At 42.2% G+C, this 15676-nt stretch overlaps 1 protein-coding gene across 1 annotated transcript in view; it reads left to right on the top strand.

The window, feature by feature from the left end:
* The window catches only part of myo3b (myosin IIIB), a 327297-nt gene that overhangs the window by 202450 nt on the left and 109171 nt on the right, over nucleotides 1-15676 (top strand). The window contains 2 exon segments of the mRNA XM_061880054.1: nucleotides 135-215; nucleotides 10036-10132. Coding sequence (XP_061736038.1) covers nucleotides 135-215; nucleotides 10036-10132 — 178 coding nt within the window.

The following is a 15676-nucleotide window of genomic DNA, read 5'->3' as shown; positions in this document are numbered from 1 at the left end:
CTTCACAGAGAACAAATGGATTTATCCCTCCGCCACATGCTTGAGCCCTTGTTTTGAAGTGGGATCTTGTGTGTGTGTGTGTGTGTGTGTCCTTCTATTTGCTTTCACACACCCTTTATTTTGTTTTTGAGCAGCCTGGAAAGGTTACGTCGCTCGTCAGAGGCTGAAGCACAAGAAGAAGAAGCGCGAGGAGGCGGCCGTCCGCCTCCAGTCAGGTAAGGAGAAGCGTCCGCTGCCAATGCAGCTTTTCAAACTGTTGGAAGTAGGGGGCAGAAAAAAGGAGGTTGAAAAAGCTCCCATCTTTGATCTGAGCCAGTGGCCCAGGAAACAGCGATGATGAATGAATCATGCATCCACACACGCTCTCCAAAGTTTTGGGGCAGCATTTGGTGGCCATGTTTGAGAAGAAGAGTGCAAAGTAAAAACACTCTTTCCTTTCATCTCTTTCCCAGCCGAGGCGTGAGAGGGGCTTATCCCTTCTGTGTCCTCGCCACTTCCTCTCCCAAATTCCTGGCCTGTTAGGCGGCCCTTGCATACCAGGAACAAGATGCCTTTTTATACCGTCAACCTTTTCATCTGAAATGTAAATTAATTCTTACTGGGGACGCCGTGACGGAGATCAAAGTGAGCACATTAACCTTCCTGCCCCTCCCCCTGTCCCCCAAGAGGGGGAGGAGAGGTGGCATTGTCCTCCCCGGGCTGCCCTCATCTGGCACACCTTTTGTGTGAACGCCTCTCATTAACACGCCGGTAAATAACGCTGCGGAGAGAATAAACAGGATTGCGGCGAGAGGAAAGTCTTTCTCTGCGTGGCTCTGGAGAGGAGTGTGCTTGTGTGGCCGCTGGCGTGGTGGGGGAGGGCCGGGCATATTTGGAGAACCTGAACCTGACATAAGTGGGGCCTGGGGGCCCCCCTGGCGCAACACTCCAATACATTCACATGCTGTGTTAACCACAGCTTATAGCCTTTGAGGTGGGCCGCATTTGCATTTGGAAAATAAACAGATGCCTTTCAAATGCATGAGCCTGGTGGCCCCCTCAGATCTCAGCGGGGGGGGGGGCGGGGGGCGGGGGGCGGGGGACACCCTCACCCATCGATTAGATCCAACCATGCCAAATACAAGCGTGGCCCAACAATGGCTTCCAGTTCTCTATTTATCACGCACATCTACTTTTACAAGAGGAACACAAAGCAGTCATGGGGCTTCATTCAAAGCATCTCAGCTTCTCTTAATCAGGCTTTTCTTGGCTCCAATTCAGGCAGAGGTGCTACAATCCTGACCGCCCGCCAGAATTTGAACGCAGTTGTTTTCAATTAACAGTAATGTGCTGTAAGGAACACAGTAACTTGTATTGTCGTTTGTATTCATTGGATGGGTAGTTTGCTGTACAATCCTAAGTCAAGCAGATCTTGAAGTATTTATTTTTATTTTCCTATCCGAGAGACAATTTCTATCCTAGAGCTGTTTTTGCCCTAAACTCTGCACTTGGACTTAGACTTCCTTTTTTTGTCATTCAAGTGTCAATTTTGCAGCACAGATAAGAACGAAATGTTGTTGCATTAGCTCATGCTAGTGCAGGATAAAAGAGCAATAAGGTGCAGATATTAATAAAATTAAAGCTGCAAGCAGTGATGGACAGGACCGAGTATATATGGAAGTGGCTGAGGAGAAGGAAGTCTGGGCTTCCCAGATATAAGTTAGAACAACACACTACTTTGTATTATATTGTAGTTTTTACCTTCCATAACGTGTCTACTCGGTTCGCAGCCGAGTGTGAAGCGACCGGAATGAGAATCAGCACCTCCAAGTCCGAGTCCATGGTTCTCGCCCGGAAAAGGGTGGAGTGCCATCTCCGGGTTGGGGAGGAGACCCTGCCCCAAGTGGAGGAGTTCAAGTACCTAGGAGTCTTGTTCACGAGTGAGGGAAGAGTGGATCGTGAGATCGACAGGCGGATCGGTGCGGCGTCTTCAGTAATGCGGACGTTGTACCGATCCGTTGTGGTGAAGAAGGAGCTGAGCCGGAAGGCAAAGCTCTCAATTTACCGGTCGATCTACGTTCCCATCCTCACCTATGGTCATGAGCTTTGGGTCATGACCGAAAGGATAAGATCACGGGTACAAGCGGCCCAAATGAGTTTGGGTCTCTCCCTTAGAGATAGGGTGAGAAGCTCTGCCATCCGGGAGGAGCTCAAAGTAAAGCCGCTGCTCCTTCACATCGAGAGGAGCCAGATGAGGTGGTTCGGGCATCTGGTCAGGATGCCACCCGAACGCCTCCCTAGGGAGGTGTTTAGGGCAAGTCCAACCGGTAGGAGGCCACGGGGAAGACCCAGGACACGTTGGGAAGACTATGTCTCCCGGCTGGCCTGGGAACGCCTCGGGATCCCCCGGGAAGAGCTAGACGAAGTGGCTGGGGAGAGGGAAGTCTGGGTTTCCCTGCTTAGGCTGTTGCCCCCGCGACCCGACCTCGGATAAGCGGAAGATGATGATGAACGTGTCTACTGGCCGATATAAGTTAGAAAAACCCGATGCTAACCGCCCATTGAAAATACCTGGGTACGGCTAGTAGCTACTATTAGCAAACAGATAGACCTACCAACTCGGCGCATAAAAAGTGCAGATGGTCTTAAAACGCCACAACAGTCAGGCACCATATGTAAGTACCCAAAATAAAGACTCGACATACAAAGAAATTCAATCGGAGCAGAAACATAGGAGGAAACGGGATTAAAACCCGTTGCTAACCGCCCATTGAAAATACATTGGTACGGCTAGCAGCTACTATTAGCAAACAGATAGACTTACCAACTCGGCGTAATATCTTAACATCGACACACTCTCTCGTCGCAACTCGGTCCTGATGGTCAGCACCTATAAGTTTACAATTAGTTGTAAAATGTTGGATTGTTGTTTTTACGATATGCAGGCAAACGACAACTTTTAAATATATCGGCTTAGCTACGGCACCTGGCAGCCATCTTGGTACAGACGATCACAGCACCTCCCTCCCGAATGTTGGTGCGTGCGCACCAGCAGCAGACGGTACGGGGAAAAAAACACTTCTCCCTCACTGTGTCTGCGCACGGCGGCCATCTTTGAAATGGTTTTCAGAGCAGCGGTTCTTTGAAGGCTGATAAAATCTAAATCGTAGCAGTAATTAAAACTCTTTCATCAATTTTTAATCCGAAGGGTTCAATCTCTCTCCTGTGGTAGTTTGAAGCCGACACGACAAACGTGCTCAGAGGGGATAATGTTTGAAAAAAGGTGACCGTTTTTTTTACAAAACTTTTGTTTTGAACGGAGAATTTCAAACTTCCTGTTGATTTTTGCTAGGGGTTGTAAATATATTTCAAATGTAGATTTAAGTGAGACCTACATAGAGGTTTTTGTTTCATGTGTTTTCTTCCTAGGAGCAGTTTTGTCTGTGTTTTCTTCCTAGGGGGCGCTAGAGCGCAATTTTTAGTTTTGGGGTTTGTTTTTACTTAAATCGCAGTGTTCGCCAGTCCTGATGTGTGTGTCAAATTTGGTGAGTTTTGAATCATGTTAAGGGGGTCAAATTACAGCTCAAAACTGCGGGATAATAACAAAGAAAGAATAAAACGCTATAAATTCAGTAGGGTCCTCTGCCCCAAAGGGACATTCGGTCCCTAAAAATTACTGTACAGATAAATATATTGCACTTTTGCATATGCATGCAGGTTTATGGATGTATGTTATATTGTCTTTATATTCCAGCCACTTCATCCATTTTGGGGGGAATTGAGGGGATTCTTATGAAGATGACTTACCTGAACACTCACCACTTTATTAACTTGATTAACTCTGATAGAGATCTGCATTTTATTAACATTTTTATTATGTTTTTAATTTGTTTATTATTGTTTGTTATCTCAGGAGTATTTTATGTCGGTTGTTTTAAAAGCACTGAGCCTGACTGCTGTTCAATTTGGTTGTTTGCATGCAGTGACAATGAAGGGATTCTGATTGTGAAAGTATGATAATATACTGTAATATTTGTAGCAATAATGGCTACTATTAAAGTGTAAAATGGATGTCATTTCAAGAAGTACATATATTTTTTCTGTCAAAATGAAAGAAATCCATGACATTTAGTGAGAAAACATGAAGTACTTTATTGACATGTATCATTCGCAGGTGTTTGTGGGCCAGATAAAATGATGTCGTGGGCCAGATCTGGTCCCCCTGGTCTTGAGTTTGATACCTAAGTGCTTGCACAAGAGCATGATGGCTCCTAGCTGGAAAAACATAAACGTTCCTCTGGCACGAAGGAAACTTTTTTCTAAATAAACACAACATGCTTGTAAAGCTTTCTTTTAGTTGACCTTGTACCAGTCAATCAATTTGAAATGTGGACTCGTCAGACCACAGAACACTTTTCTACTTTTCAGTAGTCCATCCTAGATAATCTCCGGCCCAGAGAAGCCGCCGGCGTTTCTGGGTGTTGTTGATAAAGGGCTTTCGATTTGCATAGTAGAGCTTTAACTTGCACTTACAAATGTAGCGACCAACTGTGACAGTGAAGTGAATTATATTTATATAGCGCTTTTCTCTAGTGACTCAAAGCGCTTTACATAGTGAAACCCAATATCTAAGTTACATTTAAACCAGTGTGGGTGGCACTGGGAGCAGGTGGGTAAAGTGTCTTGCCCAAGGACACAACGGCAGTGACTAGGATGGCGGAAGCGGGGATCGAACCTGCAACCCTCAAGTTGCTGACACGGCCACTCTACCAACTGAGCTATACCACCCCAGTGGTTTTCTGAAGTGTTCCTGAGTCCATGTGGTGATATCCTTTAGAGATTGATGTCGTTTTTTTGATACAGTGCCGTCTGAGGGATGGAAGGTCACGGTCATTCAACGTTGGTTTCTGGCCATGCCGCTTACGTGGAGTGATTTCTCCAGATTCTCTGAACCTTTTGATGATATTATGGAGCGTAGATGTTGAAATCCCTACATTTCTTGCAATTGCACTTTGAGAAAGGTTGTTCTTAAACTGTTTGACTATTTGCTCACGCAGTTGTGGACAAAGGGGTGTACCTCGCCCCATCCTTTCTTGTGAATTTCTTGTGTATTCTCCAGATTCTCTGAACATTTTGATGATTTTACGGACCGTAGATGGTAAAATCCCTAAATTCCTTGCAATAGCTGGTTGAGAAATGTTGTTCTAAAACTGTTGGACAATTTGCTTACAAAGTGGTGACCCTCACCCCATCCTTGTTTGTGAATTACTTAGCAATTCATGGAAGCTGCTTTTATAGCCAATCATGGCACCCACCTGTTCCCAATTAGCCTGCACACCTGTGGGATGTTCCAAATAAGTGTTTGATGAGCATTCCTCAACTTTATCAGTATTTATTGCCACCTTTCCCAACTTCTTTGTCACATGTCGCTGGCATCAAATTCTAAAGTTAATGATTATTTGCTTTAAAAAAAAGTTTATGAGTTTGAACATCAAATATGTTGTCTTTGTAGCATATTCAACTGAATATGGCTTGAAAAGGATTTGCAAATCATTGTATTCTGTTTATATTTACATCTAACACAATTTCCCAACTCATATGGAAACGGGGTTTGTATTATAATGAGTCAGGAAAGGTTGGAGAGGAAGCTAACACTACTAGCTGGGTTCACTTAGCAGAGACCAAATGTTCACAGCACAGTCTGGAATGTTCTGTAGGAGTCCAGTGAGTGTCATGCTCCGTGTGGCACAAATCCACTTGTGACGACGCCCAACGTTATGCACCAAGTAGCAGGAAAAAACACAAGTCGATTTGTCTTTCCGGTGCACTGCTGTGGATATAGCGCCCCCATAGTGGTGCAATGCTGCAACTGCAGTTAAAATAGTTAGCTGCCGCAGAGGACAGCAATCACTCATCCAACACAGCCGGAGCTTCACGTCGCTTTGACCAATATCAATCGCTCTGGCTGGCTGGGGGCGGCACAAAATAAGCTGGAGGCGGCCGCCACGTCATTTTGAAGGCAGGAAAAGCCCTGCTCTTAATATGACACCTCCTAAAGGACATCATTTCACTATTTAAACGCCTTCATCAATCATTGTGTACATTGGAACAAATGCAGTGAGACATCTGAAGTTGATCACAGTCAACTCTCCTGCTCAACCTTTGATTTATTTGTATTTACAAACAAATATTTAGTGGGAAATAATATATATTTAAATAATCTGTTCCAGTCACACATAAGAGATATGTGTCGACTGCAATATGATGGCTGTCACACATAAGAGATACGTGTAGACTGCAATATGATGGCAGTCACACATTAGAGATACGTGTAGACTGCAATATGATGGCTGTCACACATAAGAGATACGTGTCGACTGCAATATGATGGCAGTCACACATTAGAGATACGTGTAGACTGCCATATGATGGCAGTCACACATTAGAGATACGTGTCGACTGCAATATGATGGCAGTCACACATTAGAGATACGTGTAGACTGCAATATGATGGCTGTCACACATAAGAGATACGTGTAGACTGCAATATGATGGCAGTCACACATTAGAGATACGTGTAGACTGCAATATGATGGCTGTCACACATAAGAGATACGTGTAGACTGCAATATGATGGCTGTCACACATAAGAGATACGTGTAGACTGCAATATGATGGCAGTCACACATTAGAGATACGTGTAGACTGCAATATGATGGCTGTCACACATAAGAGATACGTGTAGACTGCAATATGATGGCAGTCACACATTAGAGATACGTGTAGACTGCAATATGATGGCTGTCACACATAAGAGATACGTGTCGACTGCAATATGATGGCAGTCACACATTAGAGATACGTGTAGACTGCAATATGATGGCTGTCACACATAAGAGATACGTGTCGACTGCAATATGATGGCAGTCACACATTAGAGATACGTGTAGACTGCAATATGATGGCTGTCACACATAAGAGATACGTGTCGACTGCAATATGATGGCTGTCACACATAAGAGATACGTGTAGACTGCAATATGATGGCTGTCACACATAAGAGATACGTGTAGACTGCAATATGATGGCTGTCACACATAAGAGATACGTGTCGACTGCAATATGATGGCAGTCACACATTAGAGATACGTGTAGACTGCAATATGATGGCTGTCACACATAAGAGATACGTGTAGACTGCAATATGATGGCAGTCACACATTAGAGATACGTGTAGACTGCAATATGATGGCTGTCACACATAAGAGATACGTGTAGACTGCAATATGATGGCAGTCACACATTAGAGATACGTGTAGACTGCAATATGATGGCTGTCACACATAAGAGATACGTGTCGACTGCAATATGATGGCAGTCACACATTAGAGATACGTGTAGACTGCAATATGATGGCTGTCACACATAAGAGATACGTGTAGACTGCAATATGATGGCAGTCACACATTAGAGATACGTGTAGACTGCAATATGATGGCTGTCACACATAAGAGATACGTGTAGACTGCAATATGACTCAAGTCAACAACACTAAAATTTAATCAAGACCGCCCATAAAACGGCACTTCCTGTCAGAAAGCAAGTTGAAGATGATGTGTAAAACATCATCCATGCAACATTTTGAGCAAAGAACCACCATGACATGTTATGTAGACCACAAGGAAGTGTTTTACATTCAGAAAAAAAAATCATAATATGACCCCTTTAACCTCTTAAGGCCTGAGCTGTTTGTTTACATGTTTTTTTATTTTTATTTTTTATTTCTCTTTGCTATTTGGGCTTTTCGGACTCTAATTAGAGTATAAACTAAGAATTCTCTTTTGATATGATGTGCTTAGTCCATAAGTACACAAACGTGTACTTCACGTTTAGTGACATGCTAATTCTTATTTTTACACTTTTGTTTTTTTCCAAATTCCATTGTGTGTTATTACCTTGTATGTCCAAAGACATGTCGATCTGTGTTGGCCCTGTGATGAGGTGGCGGCTTGTCCAGGGTGTACACCGCCTTCCGCACGATTGTAGCTGAGATAGACTCAGGCGCCCCTCGCGATCCTAAAGGGAATAAGCGGCAGAAATTGGATGGATGGCATTGTATGTTATACTCTTCTGACACCACCAGATGGCAGTATTAGTGTCCACATAAGTGGCCATAAGACCCCAATTCAGCAATGTACACCGTTTTGGAAATAAGAGTTAAAAGGTGCTGTCCACACGCGTGGCCACTAAGCCTTTAGAGGTTTTTAATGCGCCCTATAATCCGGTGCGCCTTTGGTATGAAAATAGACCTGACTAGACCCACTCATCGGCAGTGCGCCTTATAATCCGGTGCGCCCTATGGTCTGGAAAATATGGCATTTCCTAAATAAAAACAAAAAACTTAACAACATTAAAAAATACTGCCAGCAGACACTAAAACACATCAATTGAATTATTACATTTTTATATCTGACCATTCAAATATGTTGAACACACGCAGGTTGAGATTGCATCTAAAATACTGACAATATTGTCTGAGTACAAGAACATTTAAAAAGTGAATGTTGACACACAAACTTGTCTTCTGTCCATCGCCCTGCAGCCGTGAAACTGTCAGTTTGCACCTTCTTTTGACATGTACTAAATTCAACACTAAATAGTGCTTGCACAATGGTGATGAGTGTTGATAAATAACTTTGCCCGTGCTAAATAAATATATTTGCATTTTTTGGGGCTCTATACTCTCGGCAGGGTTCTTGAGGGTGCATGGGAGTTTGCCCAACCAGTCTACATGTGCTTTGTGGACTTGGAGAAGGCATTCGACCGTGTCCCTCGGGAAGTCCTGTGGGGAGTGCTCAGAGAGTATGGGGTATCGGACTGTCTTATTGTGGCGGTCCACTCCCTGTACGATCAGTGCCAGAGCTTGGTCCGCATTGCCGGCAGTAAGTCGAACACATTTCCAGTGAGGGTTGGACTCCGCCAAGGCTGTCCTTTGTCACCGATTCTGTTCATAACTTTTATGGACAGGATTTCTAGGCGCAGTCAAGGCGTTGAGGGGATCCGGTTTGGTAGCCGCAGGATTAGGTCTCTGCTTTTTGCAGATGATGTGGTCCTGATGGCCTTATCTGGCCGGGATCTTCAGCTCTCGCTGGATCGGTTCGCAGCCGAGTGTGAAGCGACCGGAATGAGAATCAGCACCTCCAAGTCCGAGTCCATGGTTCTCGCCCGGAAAAGGGTGGAGTGCCATCTCCGGGTTGGGGAGGAGACCCTGCCCCAAGTGGAGGAGTTCAAGTACCTAGGAGTCTTGTTCACGAGTGAGGGAAGAGTGGATCGTGAGATCGACAGGCGGATCGGTGCGGCGTCTTCAGTAATGCGGACCTTGTACCGGTCCGTTGTGGTGAAGAAGGAGCTGAGCCGGAAGGCAAAGCTCTCAATTTACCGGTCGATCTACGTTCCCATCCTCACCTATGGTCATGAGCTTTGGGTCATGACCGAAAGGATAAGATCACGGGTACAAGCGGCCCAAATGAGTTTCCTCCGCCGTGTGGCGGGGCTCTCCCTTAGAGATAGGGTGAGAAGCTCTGCCATCCGGGAGGAGCTCAAAGTAAAGCCGCTGCTCCTTCACATCGAGAGGAGCCAGATGAGGTGGTTCAGGCATCTGGTCAGGATGCCACCCGAACGCCTCCCTAGGGATGTGTTTAGGGCACGTCCAACCGGTAGGAGGCCACGGGGAAGACCCAGGACACGTTGGGAAGACTATGTCTCCCGGCTGGCCTGGGAACGCCTCGGGATCCCCCGGGAAGAGCTAGACGAAGTGGCTGGGGAGAGGGAAGTCTGGGTTTCCCTGCTTTGGCTGTTGCCCCCGCGATGATATATTTGGCATATTAATGAAGACAAGAGATGCAAAATAGATGGCGCGCCTTATTCTGCTCACTTCATCTACTTTGCACACGTGTAGTAGGTCAAGTATCAGGTTTGCACGTGTTTTAGTGCACGCAAAGATTGAGTCAATCAGGGCCCGTGTGAGCACGTATCTGAAATCCATCTCCTGTGCAGCTTACAGAGGCCATCGGGTGCGTCGGGACTGTGGACCTCAGAGGCACAGATGGAACCCCGAGGCTGGAAGAAAGACCACCAAGGAGGACCATATGGGGTGAGCCTCCACATCCTCTCCTCCGGGCTTTGCTTCCCTAATGTTTTCTCGCTGCTCTAAACAATAGGTGTTGTATAAATAGCGCGGGAGGTAAACAAGGCTCCTCCTCTTGCGCCTTTGCAAAGGTGATAAACATCTTTCCACCAAGATAGCGTAGCGACCACAAAGAGGACTTGACTGCTCTCCAGATGTAGGACCCAGAAGCTTGTGTTCAACCCGTCATTAAGCAAGTATGTGCAGAGCAGGAAGACCCACATCTGACTTTGCAGCTTTTAACCCCCATCCGGACAAATAAGAAGTGTCCCACATCACTTCTTCAGACAATTTACATTCAGTTCCCAGCATCACCTAAACTCCTAAATTGCGGATTTACACATCTGAGAGTCTTGTGCTGCTTGCATCGCTCTCACCGAGCAAAGCCTCGTCTGGGGTTTTTCTCTCTGTGTTTACAATCATATTCCTTGGTGAGAAGCACTTCAAACCTCCACTTAACAATTCTGTTTAATCAGCGCTGGAATCTCTCAGTATTGATTTACTTTGGCATCATCTGGCCCGCTTGCCTCCTGCAGGAGTGTGAGCCTCACCTTGCATGCTGGTCTCCTGCCTCTGCAGGGCCACCACAAATACATGAGCCTCACCTTGCATGCTGGTCTCCTGCCTCTGCAGGGCCACCACAAATACATGAGCCTCACCTTGCATGCTGGTCTCCTGCCTCTGCAGGGCCACCACAAATACATGAGCCTCACCTTGCATGCTGGTCTCCTGCCTCTGCAGGGCCACCACAAATACAGAGAGGCAGTAACGCTCAGGTCGTGGTATCGATAAAAACATACCGTATTTTTTTGAATTGCCGCCGGGTATATAGTATGCACCTGCCTAGAATTACTGCCGGATCAAACTCGTTTTGCAAAATAATTAGCGCATGCTTAGCATTACCGCCGGCTCAGGATTAACGCCGGGTCGAACTCGTTTCGCAAAATATTATTTTTATTAGCGTATGTCTAGAATTTCCGCCGGGTCAAACTCGTCACGTCACGAGCGACACTTCACCTGTCATCATTTTCAAAATGGAGGAGGCTGATTTCAATCATTTGAAATCGCATAAAGGGAAGAAGATTAAGAGCTATTCAGTAGGATTTAAGGTCCAATCTATTGAATATGCTAAAAAAAAAACAGTAAGCAGCTATTTTTTATAAATATACCGTAGCTGCGTGTGTCAAATATGAGTCATTAAATGACTCCCGCCTCCTGGTGGTAGAGGGCGCTAGTGATCCTTCTTGCGACTACTCGGCTGCAGAAGAAGTGACAACAAGCAGCAAGAGTGAGCAGCGATCCTTTATTTTTTCCTCTCGCTTGCACTTTTAACATGGAGGATTACATATCTAAAATAAAACAGGTTTCTAAACTGGACTTTCAATCGAAGCAGGAGGTAATAAAGGAAGATCTCCATCGAGACAGAGAAACTTTTAAAACTGAAGAAAGATAAGGAAGACTTCTATAAACAAGTTATCGATGCTTTTGACACTGCTTGGTGCCTCCTCTGAGCTGCTGTGACTTACATCACCATAGTAACTAATTAGATGAGCATAGTAAGTAATTAGATGACATAGTAAGTAATTAGATGACATAGTAAGTAATTAGATGAGCATAGTAAGTAATTAGATGACATAGTAAGTAATTAGATGAGCATAGTAAGTAATTAGATGACATAGTAAGTAATTAGATGACATAGTAAGTAATTAGATGAGCATAGTAAGTAATTAGATGACATAGTAAGTAATTAGATGACATAGTAAGTAATTAGATGAGCATAGTAAGTAATTAGATGACATAGTAAGTAATTAGATGACATAGTAAGTAATTAGATGACATAGTAAGTAATTAGATGACATAGTAAGTAATTAGATGAGCATAGTAAGTAATTAGATGACATAGTAAGTAATTAGATGACATAGTAAGTAATTAGATGAGCATAGTAAGTAATTAGATGACATAGTAAGTAATTAGATGACATAGTAAGTAATTAGATGACATAGTAAGTAATTAGATGACATAATAAGTAATTAGATGACATAGTAAGTAATTAGGTGACATAATAAGTAATTAGATGACATAGTAAGTAATTAGATGAGCATAGTAAGTAATTAGATGAGCATAGTAAGTAATTAGATGACATAGTAAGTAATTGGATGAGCATAGTAAGTAATTAGATGACATAGTAAGTAATTAGATGACATAGTAAGTCATTAGATGACATAGTAAGTAATTTGATGACATAGTAAGTAATTATATGACATAGTAAGTAATTAGATGACATAGTAAGTAATTAGATGACATAGTAAGTAATTAGATGAGCATAGTAAGTAATTAGATGACATAGTAAGTAATTAGATGACATAGTAAGTAATTAGATGACATAGTAAGTAATTATATGACATAGTAAGTAATTAGATGACATAGTAAGTAATTAGATGACATAATAAGTAATTAGATGACATAGTAAGTAATTAGATGACATAGTAAATAATTAGATGACATAGTAAGTAATTAGATGATATAGTAAGTAATTAGATGACATAGTAAGTAATTAGAGGACATAGTAAGTAATTAGATGATATAGTAAGTAATTAGATGAGCATAGTAAGTAATTAGATGACATAGTAAGTAATTAGATGACATAGTAAGTCATTAGATGACATAGTAAGTAATTAGATGACATAGTAAGTAATTATATGACATAGTAAGTAATTAGATGACATAGTAAGTAATTAGATGACATAATAAGTAATTAGATGACATAGTAAGTAATTAGATGACATAGTAAGTAATTAGATGACATAGTAAGTAATTAGATGAGCATAGTAAGTAATTAGATGACATAGTAAGTAATTAGATGAGCATAGTAAATAATTAGATGAGCATAGTAAGTAATTAGATGACCATAGTAAGTAATTAGATGAGCATAGTAAGTAATTAGATGAGCATAGTAAGTAATTAGATGACATAGTAAGTAATTAGATGACATAGTAAGTAATTAGATGAGCATAGTAAGTAATTAGATGACATAGTAAGTAATTAGATGAGCATAATAAGTAATTAGATGACATAATAAGTAATTAGATGACATAGTAAGTAATTAGATGACATAGTAAGTAATTAGATGAGCATAGTAAGTAATTAGATGACCATAGTAAGTAATTAGATGACATAGTAAGTAATTAGATGACATAGTAAGTAATTAGATGACATAGTAAGTAATTAGATGACATAGTAAGTAATTAGATGACATAGTAAGTAATTAGATGACATAGTAAGTAATTAGATGACATAGTAAGTAATTAGATGACATAGTAAGTAATTAGATGACATAGTAAGTAATTAGAAGACATAGTAAGTAATTAGATGGCATAGTAAGTAATTAGATGAGCATAGTAAGTAATTAGATGACATAATAAGTAATTAATGAGCATAGTGAGTAATTAGATGACATAGTAAGTAATTAGATGACATAGTAAGTGATTAGATGACATAGTAAGTAATTAGATGACATAGTAAGTAATTAGATGACGTAGTAAGTAATTAGATGACATAGTAAGTAATTAGATGACATAGTAAGTAATTAGATGAGCATAGTAAGTAATTAGATGACATAGTAAGTAGTTAGATGAGCATAGTAAGTAATTAGATGACATAGTAAGTAATTAGATGACATAGTAAGTAATTAGATGACATAGTAAGTAATTAGATGACATAGTAAGTAATTAGATGACATAGTAAGTAATTAGATGAGCATAGTAAGTAATTAGATGACATAGTAAGTAATTAGATGACATAGTAAGTAATTAGATGAGCATAGTAAGTAATTAGATGACATAGTAAGTAATTAGATGACATAGTAAGTAATTAGATGACATAGTAAGTAATTAGATGACATAGTAAGTAATTAGATGACATAGTAAGTAATTAGATGACATAGTAAGTAGTATATGATGCAGATTCCAAGCATGTAAAGACTTAGTATAGTTGAAGACTTAGGGTGATTATAAAAGATGAGTGCACATCATAATGGCAGCTACACTTTACATCTTCAACATCTAAAAAAAATAATTTGGGAATGGCCGGGGGGCCAGATTGAAAAGCGTAACAGGCCTCATGTGGCCCCCGGTTCATAATTTGCCCAGGTCAGTTATAGTGAAATGTTGCAAATATCCATGGCAACAAAGCAAGCATGTCTGATACTTACACTCGTGCTCAAAAGTAAGGCTCTTTTTACTTTACTATCTGCTCGATGCTAATTTATATTGGATATGCAATACAGCAGGGGTCACCAACCTTGTTGAAAGCAAGAGCTACTTCTTGGGTACTGATTCATGCCAAGGGCTACCAGTTTGATACACACTTAAATAAATTGCCAGAAATAGCCAATTTGCTCAATTTACCTTTAATATATATATATATATATATATATATATATATATATATATATATATATATAAATGGGTATTTCTGTCTGTCATTCCGTCGTACATTTTTTTTCCTTTTACAGAAGGTTTTTTGTAGAGGATAGATGATGAAAAAAACACTCAATTGAACGGTTTAAAAGAGGAGAAAACAGGAAAAAAAATGAAAATGTATTTTTGAAACATAGTTTATCTTCGATTTTGACTCTTTAAAATTCAAAATTCAACCGAAAAATAGAAGAGAAAAACTAGCTAATTTGAATCTTTTTGAAAAAATTAAAAAAAAGAATTTATGGAACATTATTAGTAAATTTTCCTGATTAAGATTAATTTTGGCTTCACGGTGGTAGAGGGGTTAGTGCGTCTGCCTCACAATACAAAGGTCCTGCAGTCCTGGGTTCAAATCCAGGCTCGGGATCTTTCTGTGTGGAGTTTGCATGTTCTCCCCGTGAATGCGTGGGTTCCCTCCGGGTACTCCGGCTTCCTCCCACCTCCAAAGACATGCACCTGGGGATAGGCCCCTCCCACCTCCAAAGACATGCACCTGGGGATAGGCCCCTCCCACCTCCAAAGACATGCACCTGGGGATAGGCCCCTCCCACCTCCAAAGACATGCACCTGGGGATAGGCCCCTCCCACCTCCAAAGACATGCACCTGGGGACTAGGCCCCTCCCACCTCCAAAGACATGCACCTGGGGATAGGCCCCTCCCACCTCCAAAGACATGCACCTGGGGATAGGCCCCTCCCACCTCCAAAGACATGCACCTGGGGATAGGCCCCTCCCACCTCCAAAGACATGCACCTGGGACTAGGCCCCTCCCACCTCCAAAGACATGCACCTGGGGATAGGCCCCTCCCACCTCCAAAGACATGCACCTGGGGATAGGCCCCTCCCACTTCCAAAGACATGCACCTGGGGATAGGTTGATTGGCAACACTAAATGGTCCCTAGTGTGTGAATGTTGTCTGTCTATCTGTGTTGGCCCTGTGATGAGGTGGCGACTTTTCCAGGGTGTACCCTGCCTTCCGCCCGATTGTAGCTGAGATAGGCGCCAGCGCCCCCGAAAGGGAATAAGCGGTAG

Source organism: Nerophis ophidion, linkage group LG19 (genome assembly GCF_033978795.1).
Source record: "Nerophis ophidion isolate RoL-2023_Sa linkage group LG19, RoL_Noph_v1.0, whole genome shotgun sequence".
Lineage (NCBI taxonomy): Eukaryota > Metazoa > Chordata > Actinopteri > Syngnathiformes > Syngnathidae > Nerophis > Nerophis ophidion.
This window is presented reverse-complemented; position numbering and strand designations above follow the sequence as displayed.